The 12,915-nt window shown below is 50.3% G+C and overlaps 1 protein-coding gene across 6 annotated transcripts in view; it reads right to left on the bottom strand.

Annotated features, from left to right (window-relative positions):
• Positions 1–2,443: 2,443 nt before the first annotated feature.
• CUL1 (cullin 1) overlaps positions 2,444–12,915 on the bottom strand; it is a 102,658-nt gene continuing 92,186 nt past the window's right edge. For all 6 annotated transcript variants that reach the window (XM_021693022.2, XM_021693021.1, XM_021693023.1 and 3 more), the window contains 10 exons: positions 12,723–12,854; positions 11,485–11,602; positions 10,258–10,334; positions 9,748–9,879; positions 8,799–8,891; positions 5,240–5,287; positions 5,078–5,160; positions 4,512–4,617; positions 3,983–4,096; positions 2,444–2,977 (listed from right to left, as the gene is read on the bottom strand). In XM_021693022.2, coding sequence (XP_021548697.1) covers positions 2,897–2,977; positions 3,983–4,096; positions 4,512–4,617; positions 5,078–5,160; positions 5,240–5,287; positions 8,799–8,891; positions 9,748–9,879; positions 10,258–10,334; positions 11,485–11,602; positions 12,723–12,854 — 984 coding nt within the window. In that variant the 3' untranslated portion in view covers positions 2,444–2,896. The remainder of the gene's footprint in view (positions 2,978–3,982; positions 4,097–4,511; positions 4,618–5,077; positions 5,161–5,239; positions 5,288–8,798; positions 8,892–9,747; positions 9,880–10,257; positions 10,335–11,484; positions 11,603–12,722; positions 12,855–12,915) is intronic.

Below are 12,915 nucleotides of genomic sequence, written 5' to 3'. Positions count from 1 at the left end.
GACCACAGCCTGACAAGGTTGCCCTGCTGGCCAATTTCTGTGCTGCCACTGGCCATAAAGAACCACGGGCAGGTGACCCAGGGCTGTAATGACGGTCTCAACATCCACAGACCAACCCACAGGCAGATCTGAGGGCACAGAACTAACATTCTGCTTGGCAACATTATTTTCAATCGGTAGTTTCTTACAAAAACGCACACTGTAAGCATCCATCTAGAAGCTGCTTAATTATCTTCCAATATTTTCTTGGTGCATTCAATCTCCAACCTTCACAGTAGCCATTCAGTGACGCCAAGTCCTGGCTTCTGCGGACGCGCGGCAACTGCCCCTGTCCCCACAGCTGCGTGTGAACTCACACCTTGTGTAATTTAAACATGTATGCAGGTCATCACGGAAGGTTCCTGATGGTGAACATTTTCAAAGAACTTCAGTATTCTGTTGATCATTTTAGGAGCTTTGGGCTTTTACTGGAAAGAGCTGAAAATGCGTACACTTCAGCCCCCCGTTGGGACAGGATTCGAGAAGTGGTCCAACAGATCCGGTGGGCAGAGCCTTTGATGTGACCTGTCCCTCCAGGAAGGCGGCTTAAGAAACGTCCACACTCACCTGTGAGGGCAAGTCCGTTTGGTCTGCCACTGGACAGGTGCATGAGGTGAGGTTCAGGGAACAAAAGCAAGTCACCCAACCAGCGAAGTTACTGTGATTTCTAAAAAAAAAAAAAAGGGGGGGGGACTCAATTCAGGGATCGCAGAAATCCTGATTTCTTTCAAAGGAAAATTAGATACCAGTGTTCAGCAAGGAGACAGGCCAGTCAATGGGAATATTTTAAATTGCAGGTGCCCTTGTTCCTCTACCCACTGTTGTCCCCTTACCCGAGCCACCCGGGGCCTGAACGGTAGTGTTCCTGGCTGCTTTCCCGCAAAGCCACTGACAGGTGCTTGGGCACCTGTCTACACAGGCCCGTCGGACAGCGGCCCCGCGTGGAGAGCCTGTTACCTCAGAGACTGCTGACTAAGGTCCTACCGTGCAGGTGTCCTCCCTGGGTGAGAGGAACCCGGCCCCTCAGGCCCCGGCCTCCACGGCCTGCAGCCTGGTGGTGGTCTGTCAACCGGCAGCCCGCGCTCTCCCCCTCCGGCTTAGCCTCTGCACGGGGACCGCGCACCGCAGGCCCCTGGGAACCTCGGAAGAGACCTGTGGTTCGTCGGCCCGTGTGGGACCTCGGTTTTCGTGGCTGGCATTCGGAGGCACCTCATTTTGCCAGGCGTGGGCAGTTTGGGGAAGAAAGGCAAAACGCACGGAGTTTTTCTTTCTACACCCGTGCAGTGGCCCTTTACCGAGTGTGAGGGGGACGGGGACGGGGACGGGGTGAGCTCGTGGGAGGGCCGCCTGACTCACCCGCTCGCCGGCCGCGTGTCCTGCCGTGTACCCCGGGGTCCCTTCTCCATCCAGGACGGCTTCGAGACCCCGGCCTGGTCTCAGGAAGTCTCTCCCACCTTCGACAGAAGGACACAAGCGCTGAGAGGATGTGGGGGGGGCAAGGCCAGCATGCGTGGGGAGCCCCGGGCACCCCTGCTTTCTCTTTACGGTGGGAATCTTTGTAAAACTGGGAAAGATACATTATAGACACCGGAAGCTGTGACATGAACGCTATTACCGTTGTTTTTATCCGATTTAAACAAACCTGCAGGTGCCAAAGCTTCCAAGAAACGGGGGGAACTGCACTTCTGCGTCTTCCACGTGTCACTGATCAGGGCACGGGTGGAGGTGCAGGTGCTCCCGTCCCTGGAGGAAGCCGGGCCGCGGACAAGAGTCTCTGCCACCACCTCCGTTCCCTTCTGTCCCCTGGCCAGCAGGTGACTGCAAAAAGGGCTTGCTAGCACGTGGCCCAGCCTGTGCAGCGTGGCTTGGACCTCGGGCCCCCACGACCCCTGCCCCACCCCAGCTGCTGGCCTGTCAGCAGTGGGAGGCGGGGGTCTCGCCGCTGTCCTCGGGCCAGGGCCGGGGGGCTGTCTTACCAGGAGGAGTGGACGTGCTTGTCCTGAACTGTCGCCCGCGTGTGCGAACCACCGTCGGAAGCGGAGGCGGGCGTGAGCACGCACGGGGGCCCGTGGCCGTGGGGACAGGGCGGCGGAGAGGCAGGGAGCTGGCACCAAGCCCCCTCCTCTCCCCTTGGCCCCCACCCGGGAAAGGGGGCACTCCCCGCGAGAGGCCAGTCCTCCTGAGCGGCCAAAAGGAGCAACACGCTTCCAGCAAGTCCCAGAGAGACGCAGGAGCGTGTGGGGAGAGACGAGGGGGCTTACGGTTTTAAGATGCAAAAAACATTTTCAGTCTGAAGAATGCAGCCTTTTCTACAGGAAAACATGGGATTATAAATCTGCACAATCATTACAGCTTTTACTTACATGTAGGAATTAGTAAAACTTAAAACAACACCAAATGCGACTTGTACAGAAATCCTTTAATTTTCTTTATTTTCACACATTAAAAAATGAAACACACTATACAAATGGTTTTTCATAGCAGATTACACGTGGGTCCATTAGCCTTGCTCTCAAAGTGCTGCCAACGCTGTAAAGCTGCCAAGGACGACAGCGGTTAACCCCGTAGCCGATGGATTGATTTAAATGCAGTAGCATGCAGCCCTCAGCAGGGGAGCCTCGAGTCCCCTCTGTTCTTAAATTAGGTTAAATGGCGTTGGCGTCCATATTTACAGACTTGAAATGTATCAATCCTGAGCAGTTCTGATGTACACCTGAGACCAGCTGCTGGGGAGTCTCGGTCTCAGTTTTAAAAAGGGAGGTCCAGATGGTGGCAGGCTGGCTGCTATGAACTTGAGTTGTTCTCTCCACCAGGAATTATTTGCTGTGGGTCGCACAGTCAGACCCTTCTAGAAGGGTTAAGCCAAATAACTGTAGGTGTCCTTTTCACCGTCAACTCGCTCCAAATATTCTTTCTCGATCAGAATGTCAATGCATTTCTGGGCATTATTTTAAAAAAGGGAGAGGTAGTGAAAGGGGAAGAAAAACACGTTTGTTAGCAGAACAGAGCTGGCCACCCTCAGCAGGGACGCTCCCCCCCGCCCCCGAGAGCTCAGTCAGGGAGCGACTTCATCCCCTGCGCCCCTTCAGCACGCTGCTTTCCTTCCCAGGTGGCCAAGACCTTGCTTTCCAGAATGGGAAAGTGCCCATTCCATCAAAGTCCCCACTGAGAGGGGCCTGTGTCCCTCCAGGCTTCCCCACACCCCAGCCACTGGGCCAGGCGCTGCACCAGCCGCCAGCTCCTGGCTACACGCGACCCCAGGGGGTAGAGGGGGCCTCCCGCCTGCCGGGGAGTCACCGCTCAGCTGCCGCCCATGGGGGCTCCGCACCGGCTGCTGTTCAGCCACGTGGTCTCAGAGAGCCGCCGGGTTTCTATTTCCAACAGCCCACTAGACCGAGGCAGGTAGCCATCGCCCGGAGCTGCGGTCGGCTCACACGGGGGAGGACCATCCAGTAGCGAAGGTGCACACGCCGCGGACAAACTACGGCCCAGGCGATCACCCCCAAACGGGCCGAGGAGCGCATCCTCGGCGGACACAGCAGAGCGGGAACTCTCTAGAAGCCGGTTACACCGAGCTCCGAGGGAGGCAGCACTGCTGTGGGGGGCTACAGACAGGCCAGAGGGGATTCTACGGGAGCAGAGCTACTGGCTAGGAGGCAGCAAGGGGGAAGCTTCTGGAATGCTGGTCACCTTCTAACCTCTTGATTTGGGTCTTGGTTGTACAAGTGTATTTACTTTGGGAAAATCAGCAAACCGAACACTTAGGATTTGTGCACGGCTCTGTAGATGTAGAGGTCAATAAAAAGGTTTAAAAATTAAGCTTATTTTCTTATGTAGAAACCTGGTACGTATGAATAAGCCGAGTTCCTTCAATCTAGTTTTTGTTACACCTTTTCTCTTCTAACGTAAGAAACGGCGTGCTTCTGCTAGGTGATTCGTGTACCTTAATTACTGGGACCCGCGGTTTGAATCTCGAGGACAGCTGAGTGAGAACTTCTCCAAGCAGCTGCTGGTGCTTGAGGACCTTCCTCATCTTCATGATCCTCACGATGGCCGCCTGCGCCACCCAAGGGGGGAAACCAGGATGTCCCACTGTTAGAGCCGCCCTTCAACACCCAGGACCACTAGCCAACAGGCTGCTGTCCCTCCGCAGAGGACCGTGATTTCATAAACGCTAACAAGCACATGGCAGGATACGATGTTTCAACTCGAACGTAAGAAACATCAGTGTGTTTTGGTCTGATCTAATGATTTTGCCCAAGTACAGAGCACTTCAGAAACGAGAAAACACTCAGTCCTCAGAGCCACAGAGGCCACCTCACCGTGACCCCCTGGCCCCGGCTCGTCCATTTCCCTGCCCCAGTCAGAAGCCGCTGCCAGCCTGGCGGCCACCCCGACCCACACGCAATGTGAGCCCGGCTTCGATCGGCCACCTCCGTGAGGGGCACCACCCGACGCGGGCCCAGAGTCACCTGAATCAGCAGTTTGCGGTCTTCCTCAATATTTTTGTGTGTGGTTTCTTGTTCCTGCTTCTGTTCGGTTTTCATCGGGACGTTGATGTTAACCCTTAACTTCTTACTGTCAAGACATGAAGGAAACCAATCACTGTTGTTTCCAAAGACAGGCGCTGAAGGCTTCCTTCCGTTTTCACTCTGTAAGAGTGAAGGGCAGAGGGCACGCGGCCTCCCACCCAGCCAGGGACAGGACACGTGCATCACGGGAGACTCAGCGCCTTCCTCTGCTCTCCCAAATTTGGTCAAATGAAATAAAATCAAGTCACTCGGACACAGAAGTCCAGACTTTCTTGCGGAGCCGTTTAAGGAGCCGCCTGCCAAATGCAGAAACCACCAACACCTGAGATGGAGTTGAGTGGAGGAGAATCTAGGATCCTCAGACGGAACCCCGGCCGGGTGCTGGGGCCGCCCCACGCCACGCCCGGCCTCCGCCTGCAGCCCCGTTGCAGATGGGGGGCGGGGGGAACGGACACAGGAACAGGAGTCTGTGGTCTAGAACCACCTACTTAGTAGGTTTTCCTTACTTTTTATAACCGAGATATAATTTTATTAAGGTATCTGGCTTCAATTCCACCTCATCAACATTGGCATTTTCGTCTTCCAGGACCTGTCAAAAGACAAGTGTTACTACACGGTCTCAGGACAAGGCTTTGTTCTAGCTTAACACAGAAAAGGCCCAAACATACCAGTAACTTCGACTTCAATAAAATCTGTAGGACTTGTGCCAAAATGTCCTGCAATTAAAGAGGAAAAGATAAAGAAAAAAAATACATTTCTCTTTGTGATACAAACCACATGCGATGCCATCATTCGTTTTCCTCAGAAACACAGCAGTCACCCAAACAGAAGGATGTACCCAGGGAAAAAAAGAGGTGTGCTTAAGGGGTCCCCTAAATTCACTATTGCCACCACCAGCACCCACTTCAAAGTGGAGCCAACCCCCTTCTGGCCTTGACCACCTAGTAATAAAAACCGACGACTCACGTTCAAATACTGAAACCACACTGGATGTCCTCACTTAAACCTACAGGAACCTCTTCTCCCCTCAGCTGCCTGACAGCTCGTCTTGGACACAGATCACCGTGAAAGTAACGTTCAAGGGCTCCAGCAAGACCGGAGAGCACTCTGCTCCCGAAGATGATGGGGCTCAGGGGCAGCTGGGTGACCCCACTGTCGATTTCCTTCGCTGAACGCTAAGCACCACGTGGCACCTCTGGCCGTTTCCTAGCCTATAAACATGGGTGGTGGGTCACTTCCCGGCTCTCCTTTGGCTTTGGGATCCCATGACACCGGACAGTACCATTTGCCCCTTGTCCCCTGGATGCACACCCATCCCCACCTCCTACCCCGACGGACAGAGCGGGCCTGCCCTTGCCTCTAAGGAAACCCATTCTGGTCCGAGGGCACAAACCTAAAGCCACGGAAGCGAGGGGCCTCTGGTCTAGTGACCAGGCCAGACCCGCAGAGCAGGACTGGGACGCTGCCGGACACATCTAGAAGGACGCCGGCAGGTCTCACTCGTGAGCCAGATCTGATGGAGGAATGAGTGTGGAGCGGGGAGGGTGCTCCCTCCCCGCACGGAGTGCTACTCTTGGCTGCAGAGAAAACCCATGGACCTGTCAGCTCTGCGGAGCAGGTGCCAAGGGCAGCGCCCTCCCCACAGCCTGTGGCGGCCTGAGCCTCTCCCCCGATGCGAGTCCTCCTGATGTGAGGAGGAACAAGAAAGACTTACACACAAAGGGGCAAATCCAGTTTGTTATTAGAATTTGCAGATGTACTTTGGACTAACTTGAAGCACGATCAAACAATAAATGATTTTCCTGACATTCAATGAGGCCAGTATTACCCTGACAGCAAAACCAGGCAAAAACATCCCAAGAAAACAACAGACCAATATTCCTGTGAGTGCAGACGTAAAAATCCTCAAGCAAATACAAGCAAACCAAGCCCACCAGCATATAAAAAGTATTATATCCCATGCCCAGGTGGGGTTTACCCCAGGAATGCGAGGTTGCAACATAAGAAAAGCAATCAATCTACCACGTTAATAAACAAAAAGCACATTTTTATCTCAACAGAGAAGCAGTTTAACCCAATTCAACACTCTGTCATGATGAAAACACTAAAAAAAAAAAAAAAGAAAACAACAAAAAAAACCAAGAATAGAAGGGAACTCCTTTAATAAAGGGAATCTAAGAAAAACCTATAGCTAATATCATACTTAACAGTAACAAGCTGAAGCTTTCCTCTAAGATCAGGAATAAGACAAGGATGCCAACTCACACCATCTCTATTCACCACTGTACTGGAAATTCTAGCCAAAGCAATCAGGCGAGAAAAATAAAAGGCATCCAAATAGGAAAAGGAAGTAAAACTAGCTGTACTTGCAGATGACATGACTGTGTATAAGAAAAACCACTAAAGAATCTTCAAAAAAATTAAAAAATGAGTTCAGCCACATCTAGCAACGAACAAACAATTCCATTTACAAAAGCACCAAACACAGTACTTAGGAATAAATTTAACCAAAGTGCAAGACTTGTAGATATAAAACTATGAAACACAATTTAGAGAAATGAAAGACAACGTATGTGAATGGAAAGCTGCTCATGGTCATGAGTTGGAAGACTTACTACTCATAAGACAAAGATTACCACCCCCACCCCAAGCAATCCGCAGATTCGATGCAGCCTCTAACAATGGACAAGCGAATTCTGAAATTCATATGGGAATGCGAGGGACTCAGAACAGCCAACACAATTTTGAAAAAGGACAAAGCTGGAGGTCTCAGTTTCAAAACTTACTACAAAACAGCAACCAAGATAATGTGATATTGTCATAAAGACAGACATACAGATTACTGGAAAAGAATTGAGAATCCACAAATAAACCCATCCACCTATGGCCAACTGATTTTCAATAAGGCAGTACCAATCAACAGGGAAAGAAATCTTTGACCTTGAATCAGGCAATGGTTCCTTAGGACAACAAAAGCACAAGCAATAAAAGAAAAAGAAGCTCTATGTACAGAATATACAAAGAATTCTTACTACTCAACAATAAAAAAAACAACCCAAATAAAAAATGGGCATGGGCAGAGGATTCAAGTAGACATTTCCCTAAAGAATATATATATATAAATGGTCAATAAGAACCTGAGTAGACACTCAACATCATCAGTTGTTAGGGAAATGCAAATCAGAACCACAATGAAGGATTGTTTCATATCCACTAGGATGGCTATAATTAAAAAAAAAAAGAGAATGACAGATGTTGGCAAGGGTGTGGAGAAACTGGACCCTCCTACACGACTGGTGAGCCCCTGAACGGATGCAGCCATCGTGGGGCAGTTGGGCTGTTCCTCAATGAGTTAAATCCATCATGACTCGGATATTTCACGGCTAGGTATATACCCAAGAAAACTGAAAATATGTTCATATGACAACTTGCACACGAATGTTCATAGCAGCACTATTCCTAATAATTAAAATGTGGAAACAACCCAAATGTCCATCAACTGATGAATGGAGAAGCACAACGTGGTCCATCCATACACTAGAATGTATTTCAGCCATAAAACAGAATAAAAGAGATCTATACACTATCCCATGGAGAAACCTTGAAAATACAAGTGAAAGGCAGACAGAAAAGGCACATACTATGACACCATTAACACAAAATGCCCAGAGTAGGCAAATGCACAGACAGAAAGTAAGTTAATGGTTGTCAGGGGCTGAGGAGTAGAGGGTAGTTATTCCTACAGGCTAATGGGTTTCTTTTTGGGATGATGGAAATGTTCTGGAATTGGACGGTGGTGGTTGGCTGTACAACCTTGCGAAAACCCACTGAACTATTTACAAATGGTGAAATTTATGTATGTGAAATATGTCTCAATAAAGAACATGACTGATAGGAAGAATAGCATGATAATTAAGTGACATTTGAGCTTAGTAAGAAAAGCCTAGCTGTAAAGAGGGTTAAGAATGGGTTAAACGAACGGGAGAAAGCATGTTGCGCTCACATTTGTGTGTGCGTGTGTGCGTGCACATACGTACACATGGTGTAGGTTACACTGAGTTTAAAAATGAAGTTTTTAAAGAACATGCATCATTTATAGTCCTAAGGCAAGTAGCTATTTCCAATCAAAGACCCCCACGTCCTCTCCCCACTCCCTCCCTGCAGTGCTCACGAGACTAAGGAGACAGCGAGGTGACACATACAAGAGGCCAAGAAGCGCTAAGATACCATTTTGATTTGAGTGCTGTCAGTCAACTGCTGCACAGCGTAAGCGTCTTCCGTGTTGTACTGAAGCAGGATCGCCATCTGGAAGGTGGATGCCTTTGAGGCCCCACATATAAAAGAAAGAGAAGCAAAATTTAAATGCATGGAAAAACCTCCAGAAATCCAGAGCTTAAGTCTGACGAACTTATTTATGAAACAAATTCTTCTGATAGATGCAAAAAATCAAGCAGATTTATGTAAAAGAGAATACGAAGTGTCACAACTCCACCATAATGCAACGTTTTCCTGAAGGACATCATTTCCCACCTTTCAAACACTGAAATAATTTTGAACTTTCTTCTATGACGTTTTGTGTACGTAAATACACGCTATTTATGCATCCACGCTCACTGAAATTTTGGCTCTGGGATCCTGAGGAAGTCACTTAAATTACCCCGGGTCTCAGTTTCTCCTCTGTCAAACTGAAACAGTAACTACGCACTTCTTACTAGTCAGTACTCAGTCCTGCGGCAAGCACTGAGGGTTACTATTAATGTGAAACGAATGTTCTGCCAAGGGAAAAGGGCTATTATCATAATTAAGTACACTAAACTCCAGCTTCTGAAGCTACACACATAGTGTGCGTCAGGTGGGAGCTGTGCCAAACGCTTATTAAGCATGTTATTTCACTAAATTTTCATATCACTTCCAAAGCGTAAGCACTAGCACCCCCATTTTATGGAGAAGGAAACTGAGGCATCAGTAAGTCACCTGTCCGTCAGTGAGAAAGCATCAGGATTCAGCTCCTCTCACTCTCAAACCTGGGCTGTTTGAACCACTACAGGACTTTGCCAGAAGCTTAACTCTATAGACTCTGTGGCACCAATCACTGGATTCTGAGTTCTACGATTTGTCTTACCCTCATTTAGACTTAAAAATATATATATATTCCAGAACAGAAAGGTGACCTTACCTGCAGAGTGTATCTATTTTTGAAGCAGTTGGTTACCAGTTCTCCTTTGGACAGTTGATACAACCAAGTCAATTTCCTGCCGCTGTGACGGCTGGCGTAAAAAGCCGTGAATCGCTGGTAACTACGCTCCAACTGGACAAGAGGACAGACAGCACTGTGTGGAGTAGCTACCTCACCACATCCCACAGTCAGCATTTCTCAATAAATACACCTTGCCAAGTTTACAGGACAAAGTGCTTAGAACATAAAAGTAAAATACAAATGTAGGTGTTGGACTCACGTAGGCATTCGAGGGTCCTATCGAGAACCATTTCTAACCGTAAGGCACGTAGGTTACCGTCGGGGGGTTGCAGCATGGCCCCCAGCCGCCGCCCTGGGGCCCGCCACCCCCCTCCACCTTACTGCTGCATGGCCGGCCCACGGGAAGGCCTTCTGCAGGCACCCTGGGGGCCAAGGTCACCCTTCTCATCTGCTCAGCACTAACAGAACCCAAGACAAAGCCACCCTTACCTCCGATGGCAAGGCAAACGTGCAAGATTGCTGGAAGGGCCACGACCCGGAGCTCAGCACTTGAATACTGAAATCCACTGAGGCGGGGAATGAAATGCAGGAACACAGTTAGTCCCATGAACTGAACAAGACTGCCGTTCAAATAAACGTGGACTGCCTTGTATTAAAAGAAACATACTGAATGAAAAACTCTGTTTCAGTATAAAATGAAGAACTGACCATATCTCAGTTAAATTATTTCACTCAATTAAAATGAGTAAAAGGGGAAAGAGCCAGAAACTCTTTTCCTCTAGAGAGGGACAGTTTTTCATTTCACTTCTAGCTCAGACTTCTGACACCGTTGGCCTGCTCTGCCCTGGTTGCTTGGGTTTGCTGCCGGGCCTTGGGGCCACTCGAGCGCCCCTGAGCCCGCCCAGCACGGCCACCCCTGGAGGCCCCAACTCAGGAAACAAAAACCCCAAACGTAAACAGCTCACTTCAGGATGTTCTGTGTAGCCCTCGCGACCACCAACACTATATACAATATAAACTATAAATTAGAACAGTAATATCATCATCACAAAGAGCCGAGGAGTCCACTGGCCTCCCTGCCAAGTTTAACAATGGAAGGGTTTAGTTTTGAGGAAAAGTAAAGTTCCCATTTTTTATTTAAAAAGACAGCATTACCACGTGAGGATGTCCGCATCATCGGCCCACGACCACCCCCGTGGGCCTGACAAGAGGAGTATGGCCTGGCGCCCAGCCCACCCGCATCTGCACACCAATCCGGAGCCGTGAGATCTCTGCTTAGTTCGAGGCTGTCATCGATATGGCCAAGTCCGTTTCTCTTCATTTAAAAAAATAAATGCTAGATTGGATCCGAACTAAGGTGAAAGCAACTTAGGAAATATTAAACTGTGTGTGGAGCCCTGAGCTCGCAGGTGCCCAGGGTGGGGCGGCCAAGTCAGCAAGGGGGAGAGGGCAAGGCTCGGCGCCCCCAGCTCTCAACCGGCTGGGTCCCCTGGGAAAGGCTGACACGCTCTGTGCCCTGTCATCTAACGTCACCAGGTCGCAGGACTCCCCTAGCGCATGTGGGAGGCACTTCCTACTCGTCCGTCCCGGGATTTCTGAGAAGGCATCACGCAGCTCTACTTAGTATTTTGCCACCCCTCTCGTTTGCCACAAAGGGCACGAACTTCTCTAAGAACATGGCCTGTGAAAGCAGCCAATGCACACGTGGGTACTCACAGTCCAGCGGTTCTGAGTTCGTCAGGTGCTTTTTGAACTGTTCATTCAAATCTTTGCTCACGCCAATGTCTTGAAACATCCGCTGCAGTTTAGAGGTGTATTCAAACCCACAAGCTTGCTGAAATGGACCCAATAAGTGTCTTAGTAACTTCTATAAAAACGTAAGTGTACACAAGGGTATCTGATGGAAATCCTACAACTGTACCAAAACTGCCGCTAAAGCTGCTAACACTGGACATCTTGCACCATCGGTATGTCCCCATTCAAATGAACACACTCTCCAAAGTTACACAGCCGTAACCAAGCAGCTAAATCTTTACTCACATAGTAACTTTCCTTGGAGCATCGAAGAGAAAGGCTATCTGACAGAACACAAAGATGACATATTTTATGTCTCTTATCCCCTACTGTGGGCTGAACTGTGTGTCCCCTGAACTCGTCTGCTGAAGCCTGACCCCCAGTGTGATGGTATGGGGAGGTAGGGTCCTGGGGAAACGACTGTTCAGAGGAAGTCATGACGACAGGGCCCTCCTGACGGAACTAGCGCCCTTGTAAGAGGAGACCGGAGTCTGCTCGCTCCTCACCACGTGAGGACAGAACGGGGAGGTGGCCGTCACCAGACTGGGAGGACAGTCCTCACCAGAAAGTGGATCAGCCAGTACCTCGATCCTGGACTTCCAGCCTCCAGCACTGTGAGACTACATTTCTCCTGTTTAAGCCCCCAGCCTGTGGAATTTTGTCACGGCGGTCTGAGCAGAATCAGACAGCCATCGAACTATAATTTCAGGTCACAGTGAAGTATGTCCACCACACCTAACAGCAAGCACGGCGACCAGCGCGGGCTCAGCGCAGAGGGGGCCGGATGATGAGCCAACTGCTCCACAGCCCTCCGGCACATACAGCCGCAGACACTGAACTAACCTCAGAGAGAAAACACCCAGCACCTCAAAGCCCACCGAACCCAAGTGTGGGCTGAGCCCGCTGCGCGGTTCCGGTGCGTGAAGGCAGAGCGGAGGCCCAACACGCGGAGCCGGGAGGTGCTCGGGAGGCGAGCGCAGCACAGCCTGGCCTGACAGGACAGCGGGGGGCGGGGGGCTGGCCAGTCACAGCCCTCCCGTCGTGGGGCACTGGGGACCACACCACCCAAACTCGCGACGCTGCCCGAGGACACCTGCAACCACTAAGACCCCTCTCGGTGACTTAAACACGGGCCTTTTCCGGGACAGGGTTACATCTACCTTTAACTTCGAGATCATGCTTGCTTCGGCGTCGTCGCTGGCACTGTTCTGATGCACGAGTCTCTTGGCCAGCATCTTCGCATAGAATTTCTGAAACACGTCTTTATCCTCTATATACTTGAAGACCACCATCTAGCGAAGCCACCAAGAGAGCACACTCAATGCACGTGCAACCCGCCGTCCCGAGCCCACG

The sequence above is a fragment of the Neomonachus schauinslandi genome, chromosome 12, assembly GCF_002201575.2.
Source record: "Neomonachus schauinslandi chromosome 12, ASM220157v2, whole genome shotgun sequence".
Lineage (NCBI taxonomy): Eukaryota > Metazoa > Chordata > Mammalia > Carnivora > Phocidae > Neomonachus > Neomonachus schauinslandi.
This window is presented reverse-complemented; position numbering and strand designations above follow the sequence as displayed.